This window comes from Zonotrichia leucophrys, chromosome 2 (assembly GCF_028769735.1).
Source record: "Zonotrichia leucophrys gambelii isolate GWCS_2022_RI chromosome 2, RI_Zleu_2.0, whole genome shotgun sequence".
Classification (NCBI taxonomy): Eukaryota; Metazoa; Chordata; class Aves; order Passeriformes; family Passerellidae; genus Zonotrichia; species Zonotrichia leucophrys.
In genome coordinates, this window is record NC_088171.1 from 83,563,505 (window position 1) to 83,578,092 (window position 14,588).

General features: G+C 43.6%; 1 protein-coding gene and 1 long non-coding RNA gene across 6 annotated transcripts in view; one reads left to right on the forward strand and one right to left on the reverse strand.

The window, feature by feature from the left end:
- Window positions 1–887: 887 nt before the first annotated feature.
- On the reverse strand, window positions 888–3,760 carry LOC135444225 (uncharacterized). The gene is made up of 3 exons (XR_010439180.1): window positions 3,546–3,760; window positions 3,318–3,460; window positions 888–2,499 (listed from the first exon to the last, which is right to left on the reverse strand). It is a non-coding gene; the product is annotated as an uncharacterized LOC135444225 (long non-coding RNA).
- Window positions 3,761–4,374: 614 nt separating this feature from the next.
- VWC2 (von Willebrand factor C domain containing 2) overlaps window positions 4,375–14,588 on the forward strand; it is a 55,550-nt gene continuing 45,336 nt past the window's right edge. For 2 of the 5 annotated variants that reach the window (XM_064705556.1, XM_064705557.1), the window contains exons 1-3: window positions 4,376–4,518; window positions 5,632–6,413; window positions 13,098–13,227. In XM_064705556.1, the coding sequence (XP_064561626.1) occupies window positions 5,700–6,413; window positions 13,098–13,227 (844 nt within the window). In that variant the 5' untranslated portion in view covers window positions 4,376–4,518; window positions 5,632–5,699. Of the gene's footprint in view, window positions 4,519–4,688; window positions 4,870–5,631; window positions 6,414–13,097; window positions 13,228–14,588 lie in introns of those variants that run through there. The other 3 variants (XM_064705555.1, XM_064705553.1, XM_064705554.1) reach the window with 3 other exon arrangements.

A 14,588-nucleotide genomic window follows, 5' to 3' on the forward strand; every position in this document is an offset into this window, starting at 1 on the left:
ATTTTTCCTAACAATGAGACAAATCATAAGCTAAAGGGGAGTTCCTAGAACATAAACAAGTAGCAGCAAAAATCTTATTTAAAAGATGTTTTGTAAACCTATGACTTCTAAAGTTCAAATCTCCCCTTGGTCTTTTTTTTTTTTTTTTTGGTATTACAGGTGCTTAAACAAAAAATTCATTATTTATTTCCCAGCATGCAAACTGTGACTTACAGAAGTGTAGGAGAGTATTGAAGATCCCACACTCTAAATGACAGGGGGGGGGGGGGGGGTTAAGTTTTGATGAACACAAAGCAGAAAAAAGAATATTATAACATATCAATATTTGTGAAAAATTAATGAAGACAATTGTTAATACAACTTGTGCAATACTGTGTAATACTACTTCAATAATTACTTATCAGAACTAAAGAAGCATCAGAAAAGTGAAAAAAAGAATGAACAGGAATGTGTCTGGAGTACTTTGACAAGTGGCATAAAGAAAACAATAAATAAAAATGAAAAGATGAAAGCTAACCTACTTTAAAGATAGTTATGAAAGCTTGCTTTTCTTTATTTATTTTTAAGGGTTGTTTAAACTGCTTGTGTATAATTGAGCCTTTCAAATACACATGATTTGTTAGAGTAATACGTACCTCAGCTTTGTCTCGCTCTCTTTCTGTCTTCAGATTGACTGCTATTTGAAGGCCTTATTTTATATGGCTGGACTAATGCTATTGCACAAATTGCCACCTTTTCAAGGCTGTGATTTCAACCTGCCTGAACAACTGCCACTTTAGCACCACAATAAAAAATACCTTTTTGTATAACAACTCTCTTCCTTTTAGGAAGAATAATGAAACAAAGCAAAATAAAAAGGCACAACCATCCGTTTTCCCAGAAGAGTCGAGCTCTGGGGACATCTCCTCCCCTCTCACCTTGCAGAGTTTCAGAGCTGCTGCACCGACACGGGCGCTGCAGCACACAGCTGCTGCAGCACTGCTCCCCCCAGCACGCCCTGTCCTGCCCCTGCTGTGCACACAGCTGTCCCCAAAGCCAACCTCGCTATTATGGGGGGTTTTCCAACACCCACACCCACTCCCCAGCTGCACTGGGGCTCCTTTTCTGCTCCCCCTGCCCAGTTTCCAGGGTCCCATGGAGCTTCCTCCTCTTTTCTCTCCCTGTCTCCTCACTGGAGGCAGGTGACACTTCCTTCAATAAAACAGTCCCTGTGGGAAAACACAGGGACTTGGATGCTTCAGGTGAGCCCCTGGAGTGCAGGGTTGCGTGTCTACACTGATCCCAGTGTGCATATCCCAGATTTTGTCCATATATTAGGCTAAAAGTGGTTGCCCTCAGTGCTCTTATATGTCCAGAACATATCTGCCTAGCTGCGAGGTTTTGAGTTTATGTTGTAATTACCCAGTCAGAGAAACAATTTTAATTTGGCAAAAGATCCTACACTTCAATTCTTGTTGTTCATGCAAAAGTCACTCTTTAAAAAAAATAATCAAAATTTCAGTCCCCCTAACCTGTATGAGTAGATGTTTAATTATTTTTGACTAATAGCCAGCCATCTTCAGCATGGATGTCCACTCTCACTGTCTTGATTCTGGTCTAATAGAGATGATCAGCTTATTCCTTGCCAGAACAATCATTATTTCAACTACCAACTTTCCTTTTGCTTTCCATTCGACTGCATCCTATAAAATTAGGCTAATTCTTAGTAAAACTAAGCTAAAACAGAGAGAACTGTTTTGTGCACATGACAACTCTTATTTAAATAATAAGTTAATAGAAAGTTCTAATCATGCAGACAAGACCCAGAGAAAATTCTTGAATATGAAGCAGAATTTGATCCTCATCCAGATACAGAATTGTCCTTGCTACAGTTGACTTGGGGGAGATCAGAGGAGGGAAACTTGGAGCTGTATTTTTATGCTGCATTTTTTCTATGAATAAACAGAATTTCAGTCTCCAGGACCTTACATGGTACAGCACACAGTACAAAATTTCTCATTAAAAATATTGTTAGAAGCTGCCTTCAGATGACAGATTTTCATTATTCTCTCTCCTAGTTCAGACTTCACTGATGAAAACTCCAAACATTTCTTACATATCTGCTATCTACATTTGGACTGTAGCATATTGCAATTTGATTCTATGACATTAATGAAGTGGTCAGGTGTCAGTTTCTGCAAGGGTCCTAACATCAGATACAACTAATCACTTGATATACCTAAAAATCTGTCTAAATAGAGACTGAAGTCCAATGAGAAATCCTTTCAAAAAATACAGGAGGGTGTTTACTTCTTACTTTGCCCAGTAGGCAAGGATGAGCTGCAGTTTGCTGTTACAAAAGTGCTCCGAGGCTTTGCCCTTCTTGCTGCAGAGCAGTGTCTTGAACCATCAGCTCCAGCTGATGATCCTTGTTCTATGTAACCAGGGGTGGGAGAGGGAGAGCTCCTACAAGGAGAGCCCTGCATGCTGAAGGTCTCAGATTTTGTCCCAGAGTTTCACCTGGGAACACATGAAAATGTCAGAACCATAAATTGGCTTCTCTCTGCTCTTTACCACAGACATAACATTGCCTTCCCAAGCCCTTATTTTTCTTCTGCCTTGCTCTAGCCACAAGCAGCTGCTGCTGAACAGGTGCAGGTGCTCACATGAGCAGGTGCTCACAACTTTTGAACTCAAAGGTGGGTCCATCATTTTAAGTTGCTCTTCTGCCATCAGCAATGGAGTGTACTGGTTGCTCACCCCAAGTCAGGATTTAAACTACATGAGGCATAAAATATTTTAGGTTTAGACATGGCAAAGATTAAATTCTTTACTCAGAGGTAATGAGATGGTAGTTTGAAAGCAAGTACTCGATTATTAGCAGTCAGTTAATGAGAAAAGTCAATCTTAACTTCTTAGGAATTTGTCTAGAAATCCCCTAGCAATATGGAATTTCATTTTATTAGTGCAAACTATGGAAAAACTTAACTCCTTCATATCCTTCAAAACTTATGTCTTGTATTTTAAAGTTTCTGAGAATTATTTAGTCGGTGAACATCTGACTGGAAGACATGATGCGATTTCAAGAGAAATATTTTTTAAAAGTAGACAGGAGTCAATACTTTTTAATAGCAACAACCCAGCAGCCAAAAGAGTTTAGCACCTGCATCCTCCTGGGGAGCAATTTAAGTATTTGGGTTCTCACAATTAACAGGTGCTCATGAAGGTATTTAACTATGAAACATTAGTACCCAGCAGATTTTCATTGCCCTCTTGAGTACCGATATCGCAGTGATACCATTTCAATGGGGAAAAAAACCAACCAAAACAAAACAAACCTGAAAATTATACCTAGCCTAAAAATTTCAGATGCAGTGCCAGATATATTGCAAAATCCAGTCGTGATCACGAGTAGGGCACAGTGGATGTTGAAGTGCTACTGTGGCAGAGTGTTAGTGCAGCTGAGACTGCTCTGGAACATCTGTAAAGCAAAATTCAGAAAAGAAGATTATACCGATATGTCATCCAATGCAGCTTAAAAATAAATAACTACATAAATAAATAACCTTTTGGACTCCAAGCCCTTGCTTAGATCCTGAACAAAAGTAACTCTAGCTTTTCTTGTGTATTTCTGTCCCAACACTCCTGCAGCAGTCATTTCATAACAGACCACGCTGTCCTTTTTTTCTTTTTGTATCAAAGAAGTATAAAGGAGAAAAACGCAACTATATTTAACTTCAGAACTGTCCATCAGCCATGCAAAAGCACAAGTAGGTATTTCAACTCGTAAACCACGGACCACTTTGCTGCTAGGGCAGGCTGGCAGGGGAGCGCTGAGGCGCAGCGCTGCGCGATGCTGCGGTGCGGGCAGCATCAGGCGGGCACACTGAATAAATGCTGCTCAGCCGCTCCTGCCCGCGCCCGGGGCGGCTCCGCAGGTGTGTCCGGCAGCGGGGCCGCGTCCCGCTCACCGCGGGGAAAGCGCCCAAAGCCGCACGGGGCTGCAGCGCGCAGCTCGCGTCCCGAACCGACGCCCCCAACACCGCCAAAAGTTTCGGGGGCCGGCCCCCAGCGTGCCCGCCTTGCCCCGCTTTCCCTCCCGGAGCGCGGCCCTGCGGCAGAGCGGGCTGGGGCTGCCCCCGCCCCGCACACCCCGGCGTCGGCAGGGCCGGGCTGGGCCGCTGCTCTGCCGCCCCCCGGCGGGCTCCGCGTCCCCGCCCTGCGCCCGCCCGCACCCGCGGCGCGGACAGCGGCAGGGAGCGCGGCAGGGAGCGCCCGTCCTGCCCGCCGGCCCCGGGGCGCCCGACCGCCATGTGAGAGCGGCGGGCCCGCGGCGGAGCCCGTCCCCGGGGCGGCGGGGCCGCACCGCCTGCGGCCGCCGCGCCGCGCTGCGGGCTCGGCAGCTCTGCGGAGCCCAGCGGGCAGCAACAAGCCCAAGCCGCCCCGGCCGCCCGCCCGCGGCCCCGCCATGGGAGCCGGGCGCGGGCAGAGCCGAGCCGGGCCGAGCCGCCGCCGGGGCTGAGTGCGGCGCCAGCGCAGGTACGGCGGAGCGAGGGAGGCACGGAGGCGCCGGGCCACGGGGGAGGCGGCCGGGCAGGGGAAGGGGCTGGCCCGGCTCCCTCACAGCTGCACCGGGAGGGGTCGGGCGGCGCTGCCCGGCCCTCCGGAAAGTTTGGGCGGGCGGCGCGGAGCCCCGGCTCCCCTGCAGCGGCCGGGCCGGGCGGAGCGCGGTGCCCCGCGATGCCATCGCCGAGAGCCGGCCAGGCGGGCGGCTAGAGAGAGAGAGAGAGAGAGAGACAGAGGCTTCTAAATGGCTTTGGGGAGCGGTACCGCGGAGGTGGGGTCGTGCCGGGAGGCTGCAGCGGCATTGCTTCTCGTGGCCGGAGTAGTGTACGTATTTTGGTTTGGGGTTTTTGGGGTTTTTTTCCCTGATTTGGCGTGCAGTGTTTCAGGGAGAGGAGCCGGGAGCGCTGCCTAACTCCTGGAGGATGTGGGTTGAATGAGCCTCGGCTGCTGAAACTCGGAGCGGCTCTGCCTTGCCTTTGGAACACGGGCGAGGAAGAGGTGGTGTTGTGTGCTGGTTCGGGTAGTTCGGAAGGGAGCTAGTTTGTCTTTGGTCTGCTTGGTTTTAGTTGTCTGTTACAGAAACGTGCTCGCTGGTAGGTATTTAAACAGAACCCAAACCAGCGTACTTCGGACTGAATAAGATGTTAATAAAAATCATCGTGTGTGCAGACAGTGAATAGCACTGAGCTGGGTAATTTCTATTCCGGACCCTGCTGGATTTTGGGGAGCTCCATTTACTTCGTCGGGCGACCGTCCTCTTCACATGTTGTCATTTGAAAGTTAAAAATAACCCCCCAAGCGCTCTGAGTTTTGCCTGCCCCTGCCTTTGCCAGCGCGGATTCCCGGAGTTGTGCGCGGTGCTCTCGGAGCCGAAGACGCCCGGTCCGTGTCCAGAGCCCTGCTATTTATAAGAGTTGGTAGAGCGGGGGAGGAGGAGGAGGGATGCAGCAGCAGGCTGTTTGCCTTTTGCATAAACTACCGAGGCAGGTTGCATATTGTTTGAGATGTTGCATCGGTGGAGGCGAGGCGGGGTGCGGGGGGGAAGAAGTGCAGAAGCTGAAGTATTCCTAATCCTTCTTTTCCTAGGGACTGTGGCTTTACGAAGCGCTTCCCTCCGATGTGAATGCAGTGTCCCCTGTGGGATGCAGTAGGTGATGCCCAGCTCTACTGCAATGGCAATTGGAGCTTTCTCTAGTTCTCTTCTCGTAACCTGCTGCCTCATGGTTGCCCTCTGTAGCTCCACCGTTCCCGTACAAAAACTGGCCAAGGCTCAAGACAAACAGGAGATAAAGGCGAGCCAGGAAAAGAGAGATCACACGTCTACAAGGGACAGCCAGACGGGTCCAGGGAAAATGAATGAGATCGGCAGGAGCGGGAGGGAGGAGGGTGGCAGGGACTGGAAGAGCAAAGGAAACAGGAACTACTCGAACAAGGAGTCTTGGACTAAGCAAAAGCAGGCTTGGAGCAGCCAGGGGACAAGCAGTAAATCCGGGAGCATTCAAGTGCAAGAGCAGAGGGATGCTGCTCCCGAGGAACCTCAGGTGGCTGAAGATTCCTCTCTGCCAGCCTCTGTTGCGAGCGCCACTGCCGAGCCCCCGGAGGAGTACGCGTACCCGGACTACCGCGGCAAGGGCTGCGTGGACGAGAGCGGATTCGTCTACGCCATCGGCGAGAAGTTCGCGCCGGGCCCCTCGGCCTGCCCGTGCCTCTGCACCGAGGAGGGCCCGCTATGTATCCAGCCCGAGTGCCCCAGGCTCCACCCTCGCTGCATCCATGTGGACACCACGCAGTGCTGCCCGCAGTGCAAGGAGAGGAAGAACTACTGCGAGTTCCGAGGGAAAACCTACCAGACCCTGGAGGAGTTCATGGTAAGGAATGAAGCCAAAAGTCTTTTTGTGGGTTTTTCTCTTTCTTTTTCTCTTTAAAGTGGTATTATGGTCTTAAACTGTTTTCTCAGGGGGTGTTCTGTGTCTCCCCCTCCTCTTCACCTTTTTGTGTTAATATTACGTCTGCAGTCCTGTAAAATATTCCCCTTAAACATGACCTTTCTTGCTCTATGGTACTCTCACATTTTTAAGTGAAGGTGCTGATCTTTATTAATTCCTTTGGTATTTACAATAAAAAATGCTACTTGGAAGGGTGCTGCTCAGTGGTGTTATGGATTTTGTGAAAATTTTCAGCAGTACATCTGTTTCCTTATTTAACTATTAACTGTTAAACTTCTGCCTTGCAGGGATCAAGCAGGATTTTGTGGGCTGACCTCTATTTCTAGTAATCAGTTTGTGATGATCCCTTCTTTTTTAACAGTCATTTCTTTTTCCTTATTAACTGCTTAGGTAGTGCTGCCAATATTGCCTAATGTTTGCTTTCTGTGAATTACTATAGGTCTTCTTTTTAATAACAGCATAGTTTGCAGTCTTGATTGCAGTGATACCTAAAGAAAGGACTCGAAAAGCTTCATGTTCAGGGAAATCCTTTCAGGCTGTGGTCTTTTTAGCATTACTGTACAAGGTTGATATCATTGAAAATGCAGGATGTTACAGTGCACTCAAAAGTTTTGCAGTTGGGGCCAGTTTTCTGGTTGTTTACCTTGTCTTTTTCCATTTAGTGTTTTATTGTGGTTGAGACCTGTGAGCAGGCTCTTAGATTGGCTTGTGAAATTTCCTGTGAGTGACTGTTAGATACAGGGCTGTTCCAAAACCCATTTCTGAATACACTGGAGAATTTCATGCTGAATATATTGAGGGGAGTATGAAATATAATTCAAGGTTCTGGAAGCTGAGCCCCTCTCAGGGTGGAGAAATAGAAAGTGAATTTTTGAAGGCTGAAAGTAAGTTGTCACCTTTGCTCTCTGGTATTTGCACATTCCTGAAAACGTAGCTTTTGTTCATAATATCTTTCTATGTTCTTCAGTTTAAGGGAAAATAAATAACAAAGCTGAGCTACTTTCTCCATAATAATAAAGAGTATTGTCATTTGCTCTCCTTTGGCAATAATCTGCAGAGCACTGGTGAATTGCAATGTATGGCAGAAAACATTGTATCATCCTCCCTATTTCCATGTAATCCTCAAAGATTACATTCAACTTCAGGGTGAAGTTTTCTGTTTCAGAGGGAGCAGCTGCCTTAACAGCAGCTAGTTGGTGTGACCTTTTCAGAGATGGCTTTTGAGATCCTTTCTTTCCCAGCAAACTTAATTCTTGAGGAGTGGCCAAAAGATGAAGCTTCTCCACACCTTCTCCATAGGTTTGTGTTTTAAAGGCTTCTCCCTGCTTTTCATTCACCCTCTTCTACGGATTTCCATTTCTTAGCCTTTTTCTGTAGAGGTGTTGTAGTAATGGCTGTAAAGCAAGCCTAAAATACTGTGTTAAATGTGTGGTAAGTGTAGAACCTCAGTGTTCCCTGGTACATTTGAATATGATTGACAGCCTTGGTAAAAATAGTGTTGAACAGTGACATTTATAGAAATGTCCTGAAAAGAATTTGGTTTTCAGCTTTCTTTTTAACTCCATTCAGCTTTTAGCCCTTGGCTTCATATCTTCCTCTAATGAAACATTACTGCTTTGTTTTACCTGGCTTTGGAAACAAGTGAGAAGGGATGTCTGCTCAGTACAAGCAAGGAAAGCTATTGATGCAATTAGGCAGTGGAACTGCAGCCTGATTATTTTCCTATGTGAGAACCTTGTTTTTTAGTTGAGATTCAGTGCTGGTTCCAATATTGTGAGCACAAGCTGTAAGTGCAGCTGTTTGCCCAGGCCACTGCAATCAGTGGAGTTGTCTGGCAACACAAGGTGCAGATGTAGTCAGGTTGCTGCTGCTTAGTGGAAGCAATTGCAAAATGCAAGCAACAGTTTCAAAGGTGATTTTGAGAGTTTAAACTTGATGGTGTTAGGTTACTAACATGCAATCTCTTGATTAAGATCAGGGAAGGAGCTATAAATGGATAGTGATGTGATTTTTCTCTGCATCTGCCCCTATATTTGTGGCAAAGAGTACCAGACATGATTGAAGGAAGAAAAAGGTGACCTCCTAACATTTAAGTGACATTTTTTTGAACAAACATTTATGTATAGATGTCTAATTATGCATGCAAGTTTGTGAGTCTACTTACATAAAATTCCTATACGGCTTGGCATGGCAAAGAATTGCCCTGACTGGAGCCAGAAGCTGAGTGTGACAGGGGATTTGACGTTTCACATGTTTCTTCTTTGATTTGCAGTCCATCCTTCAGGCTTTGCTTGCGTGTGCATGTATGCATGCATTTTTGTGTTTTCAAAAAGGATGTGGATGTCAGCACAACACACAACTTGAGTATAGGGAAAGGATGGAGTCTCATAAAGATGTTTCCATCAGCACCACTCTGGTCACCTGTGGGTACTGTGGTGCAGAATAGCAGTGTGATCACAACGTCCATATTAGTGGAACTAGTAGCAAAATCTTTATTTGGTGAAATGCAATGGGTATTAAAGTTCTGCTCTGAAGCTGAAGATTTCTAAAGCACGTGGTCCAAATCTTCCAAGTAAAATTTGAAAATGAAGGCTGATGTATAAAGTCTTACGAGAATGAGGAATTATCTTCAGAAGTGCAATGTTTTGGAAAAGACCTGTAATTTTGAAACCTGTTGCTTTGTGTCTTTTAGAATTTCCTTGCTACCACAAGTGGTATTTGTTTTGTGAGTAAGTTACTTGGAAATCTGGAAGTCAACAAACTCAAATGAGTTTTGAAAGATCAGTGGTATTTTGAAGGCACAGAGGAGTAAAAGCATGGCTGATATGTTTATTATTATCAGTGTAACCCCATTCATGTTCTCCTGGGTTATGTCAGTGGCAAGAAAATATTACTAAAAATTTCAGCACAAAAGAAAATAAATTTGGGATTAAGACTGGTTTTCTTTTTTTTTAAATTTAGGTGTTTTCAAGGCTTAAGGGACCAAATGTAGATTGTATATCTGTTATTAATCCAGCTTTTTGTTGGTTTTGTTTTGATGTCTATTTGGTTTGTAATAAAGTTGGACATTTGGTAGGGGAAGCTCAAATAACTTTGGACTACAAATTTTTGTTGCTTCTTAATTATGACAATTTACATTAAGCTTCTGGATAGACCTACTACCCTTACTAAGCTACAGTCTTCTTCACACCCTACCAGTGGAAAATGTAGCAGCTTACAAGCAGTTTGCACAATAGTGCATTTGCTCTTTTACAGTGCCTGCAACTCCTATACCTCTGCTCATAAACTTCCCTTTAAACAACTCTAAAGAGCTAGGGGTTTTTTGCCATCTGTAGTCTATTTTCTACAGGTTTTATGGCTGCCTGGTGAATACACAAGACTTCTGCTGCCTCTTGTTGTCTTCCTGCAGTTTTTTCATAGCCAGAACTGCTGCTGCTGTTGCTACAGAGTTAACAGCTTCATCTGTAGACCATGGAGATGTGGTATCATTAATTGTCAGAGAGAGATTGATATTATTTCCAGTCCAGCCTGGTTATGTCAGAAGTGCTGAGTGTGAGTGCTGCTGGGCTGGTCATTCCCCACAGGAACAAGAGGGATACTCCTTGCAATGACTGCCACTGGGAACTGCACTGCAGGGAATGTGCTTGCACTGCATGAGTATGGAGGGGAAATGAAGGACCAAATGTGGCTTTTCATTCTGATTTATTTAGCTGTTGTTACATACAGGGACTGTCTTATTGTCTCTCTCTCTCAAGTGATAATTGTCTCCAAGTACTAAGCTGCCATTAAGGTGCAGAAAGTGGGGGGTTTCTACAGTTCCTGCTGTATCCTGATGATCAGTAAAAAGCAATGTGCTGTTGTTTAGTCCAAGGATGAACAGACAATGGCTGACACTGATACCATTTTAGCAGCCACTGTGGTTTACTTGCATGCCTGAAAAGAGCTTTGTAGACATAACCTCGTGGATACCCTCCTTCCCACTGCCATTACTCAGGTTGGTGGATTGTACAGATGACAGTACTTACCAAGAGTCTACTGTAAGTATTCCCCTGAAATTCTATGATCTGTTACTCTAGAAGTGTCTTCATAGTATCACATTAACAGTGCACTCTGTTCACAAAAGATGTAGTCTTCAGGTGTGTGTGCTGTATAGGCCAGAAATGTGTATCATGGATCATCATTATGATAAGAATTACATCAGTTTTGTTTCTCAACCAATAGTACATGACTTATTTTTCTGAGAATTTCAGCCTTTGTCAAATTTGGAAATCTAGTAAACCTATATAATTAGAATATGCTTAAATTTTACAGAGGAGAGATTTTAGGAATAACATCTTGCCTTGTTTCCTGATTGTCATCAGATACTCTAGTTTTTACGCCACTTCCAATATTGAATGGCACAGCTACTAAGCAGTGTCCTGGACTAATGAATGCCTGTTGCAGTAACTACTGATCTCATTCAGCTTTGATAAGTGGCAAATTTGCATCTTTTCCAAGTCATGGCAAAAAGTGTAAAATTTGATTTAAAGCTATACATTTGCCTTGTTCATCCTGATCTTTGGAACTGAGTGCTGGTATTTTTTCAAGTAGGATTGTTATTGTAGGATTATTATATTGTATAAAATTTATATATTAAAAATAATATTTTAAAAATCAATCCTCCTTAAAAGCCATGTTTTTATAATTTAGTAAGTGTTGTTTCTAGGTATAACTCTAGAAGGAGGGATTCTTCTTATTGACTTAATACTTAGGAGTTCGGGTTTGCTGACACTCAAAACTTCACATGTGGTTCAAGTGATTACTTGAAATACCTGAGCCTTTCAACTCTGAGCATTGGATCAGAAACCTCCTCATGTTCTGACACTCCGCCTCTGGAAGTGAATGTGATTGTTTAAAAACAATTACAGGACAAAGCTGTCCCAAAGTCTGCAATAAAGATGTTCTGCACTGGACTGTCAGCCTCTGTGTGGGATTTCCTAAACATATGCGTGGTGTTGTCGTTGGTAGAGTGTAAAGCAAAGAGAAAATGCAAAGTGAGTAGCCGGCAAAGGAAACCTGAAATAAATAATAGTAATAAAAGCAGAAAGCAACACAGCAGGAGACCCTATTTAGGCTTTCTAAGCAGAGGGAAGGGCGTGAGCGATATCTGAGTGCATAAGCGAATAACAGCCTTGGCAGGTGGGAAGGGAAGTAGCAAAGCATGAATGAGCATTTAGTTGGAGATGATGCTTTGCAAGCATCAGCATGTTTGAACTTTGGAAGTGAGAAGGATGTGAGAGGCAAGCAAGCAGAGAATGGATTTGAGGAAAAAATGTGGTAGGCTGCCCAAAAAATAGGGAAAAGAAGCAGATGATCTGCAAGTTAGACATCTGGGTGATTCTTCAATGCGAATAATTATTTTCTTCTTTAGATTTTCGTTTTTTCTTCTCTTATTGGAGAAGTGAAATGAGGGATTGTCTGCATCAGCTGGAATCTGGAATGAAAAACATTCCATAAAAAGAACAATGTCCTCCTTAAGTAAATCAGTAATCTGCACAGATTTTAGATTTAGAGGCTCACTAATAATAACGTTCAGCTGCATTTTCATCATCATGGGTACCCATGTGGTTTTTTGGAGTGCAGCAATGAGATTTACAGTATAGCATTTATTGCTCTTTACACCCTTGCTTCCCTCCATCTTGTGTGGTATGAGGATATCAGCAATGCAGGTGAGATATGCCTGGTCAGGAATGGTGAGGAGGACAGCTGGAATTGTACATGTGGCAGATGCAGACATTTCAAAGTCCATTTTTTACTAAAGAGAGTCTTGCTACTCTTTTGTTGGGAATTAATTTTTTTGAAGTAGGTCTTTCAAGTAACTATTTCATGGTATTCCTCTTCTGTAAGCATTCTTCATACTCAGTAACATTTTGCTAGGTATAAAGGATTACCTGTATTTTCCTTCACCCCTTTCTTTGAATTTCAACTTTCTTTCAGAAAGTTACAAATATTAGAAGAATTGTCCAAAACCAATTAACCTATGGAAAATACCTGAATTCAAAAGGATGGGGATTTTTCTTGACTTCTCTTTGAAAAATACAATTTTCAATAAAATGTTAACTTTCTGCTACCAAAATACTTTCAAACCTGAAAAAATTACAGTAAGGATTTCTGTTAAAAGAATTTTCAAACTTCATTTAGCAAAACTTTTCTTCTTAAAATACGTTTTTTTTCCTCCAAATTCTTTTTGAACCTCTAATAGAACTAAACTAGATTATGAACTTAATTTTCAGGAAGTTCATTAGAAGTTCAGTGAGGTAATTTTTGTTTAATTTGTATTAAAAGTCTTGACTGTTGTTGTTTTCAACATCCCTCTGACTTTCCCATTTGGTGTGTAGGTTCAGACAAGAACCTGTTTTGTTTTGGAACCTTTTCCAGCTGTGCTTCTAAAACATTGCAGGAGCCCAGTCTTGCTCTCTGCATTATTTAGGCCACAAAACCCATTTGTTTTAGAGTGGAGCGGGAGAAAGATGTGTAGGAAAGAACATTGCAGATGAGAGGGGAGCACTGCACGCTCCAGGAGAGCATTGAGCAGCGAAGCTGAAGGTGCCTGGGTTTGTGTTCCAGGTTTCTCCGTGCGAGAGGTGTCGCTGCGAGGCCAATGGCGAGGTGCTGTGCACGGTGTCAGCCTGTCCCCAGACCGAGTGCGTGGATCCCGTGTACGAGCCTGACCAGTGCTGCCCCATCTGCAAAAATGGTGAGTGCTGCCTGCAAAGCTCCTCTGCCAGAGACATCCATGGTGCCGTGTTCTGCTTTTGAAACATGAGTCAGATACTTGTCTTTTTCCTTGAATGGAGATGGAGGTGTGTGTGGATGGTGTAATCCTGTTGTGAAGAATCAGACCTCTCTTGATTGTGGTGGACTCAGTTATCACCTACATGGATGTTAATACCAGCTGTTGGTGTATCTCTTGGCTATGTTATTTGCATGAACTCATTGTGGTTGTGCTTTATCTAGGTAACAAAACGGTTCTCAGACTCTTCATATTATCCACCTTTCAACATGAGCAGGAAAAGCTGCTTTTGTTCTCCATTCATATTTGTTTCCCTTTCAGATATTCTTCTTCTTTCTTTCATTCTTTTTTTTTTCTTTCCTTAAGGCAAATCAAACCTTATTGAGTTCACCTAATTTTCATAACTAAACGAATTAAACTCCCAAGTTTAATTGAATATTTTTTTGTAACTAAATTAGACAGAAAGTCTCTCTACTCCCAGCAAGAGCTTGTATTAGATCAAAGTCTTAGTCTATTTAGACGAAAGAAATTACATGACATACTGGCTCATCACTTATAAAGAAGGAATGATAATTTATTAATAGAAATGAAAGCTGCAAAATCTCAAATGAAATTATATTTAAAATTAAAAAGGACATTTAAAAATACTCAGATAATGTTCACACATCTATTATTTCTCTTGAATAGGTAGGTTTCATTACATTTGCTAAAACAAACTGCTTAAAATTGTGGGAAAGTTGGGGGAGGAGACAGCGTACAGCATATGGTTTCAACAAATTCAACAGTAGATGATAAGAGATTGTTAATTGCATTGGAGGAGTTTCATTTGTATGGATATAAAAGTAATTGCTTCATTTCCCTTAATTGGTTGTTACAACCCTGAAGGAATTTATTCTCGGCAGTACAGCTTAAGGGCACTCTTCTTTTTGGAGATGAGGACTCCAAGGCATTTAGGGACGGTTCCTGAAAAAGTCTGAGTTTGGAAGCTGGTGATGTCATAGCTAGCTGGTCTGAAGGATCCTTTGGCACTTGTTTGATGGCAAGAATGTCGCTGATATTGTGCATGACATGATCTGCTGCAGTTCCCCAGGTCAAAGTGACTTCAGCTGGCACAAGGTCTGTTTTCAGTATCAGGGATGGAGTTACAAGCAGAATACGTTTAGACTCTGTAGTCGTTCTCTCTGAACTTGTCCAGTGATCTTAACAGTGTTTGGAGCTGGGCTGGCCTTCCATCAGCACACATTCTCCCACAAGCAGCAACATAATGCACAGTAGTGGCAATCTCCCATTGATGGCTCTCTTTTGGATTAAGGTAGTGTAGCAGT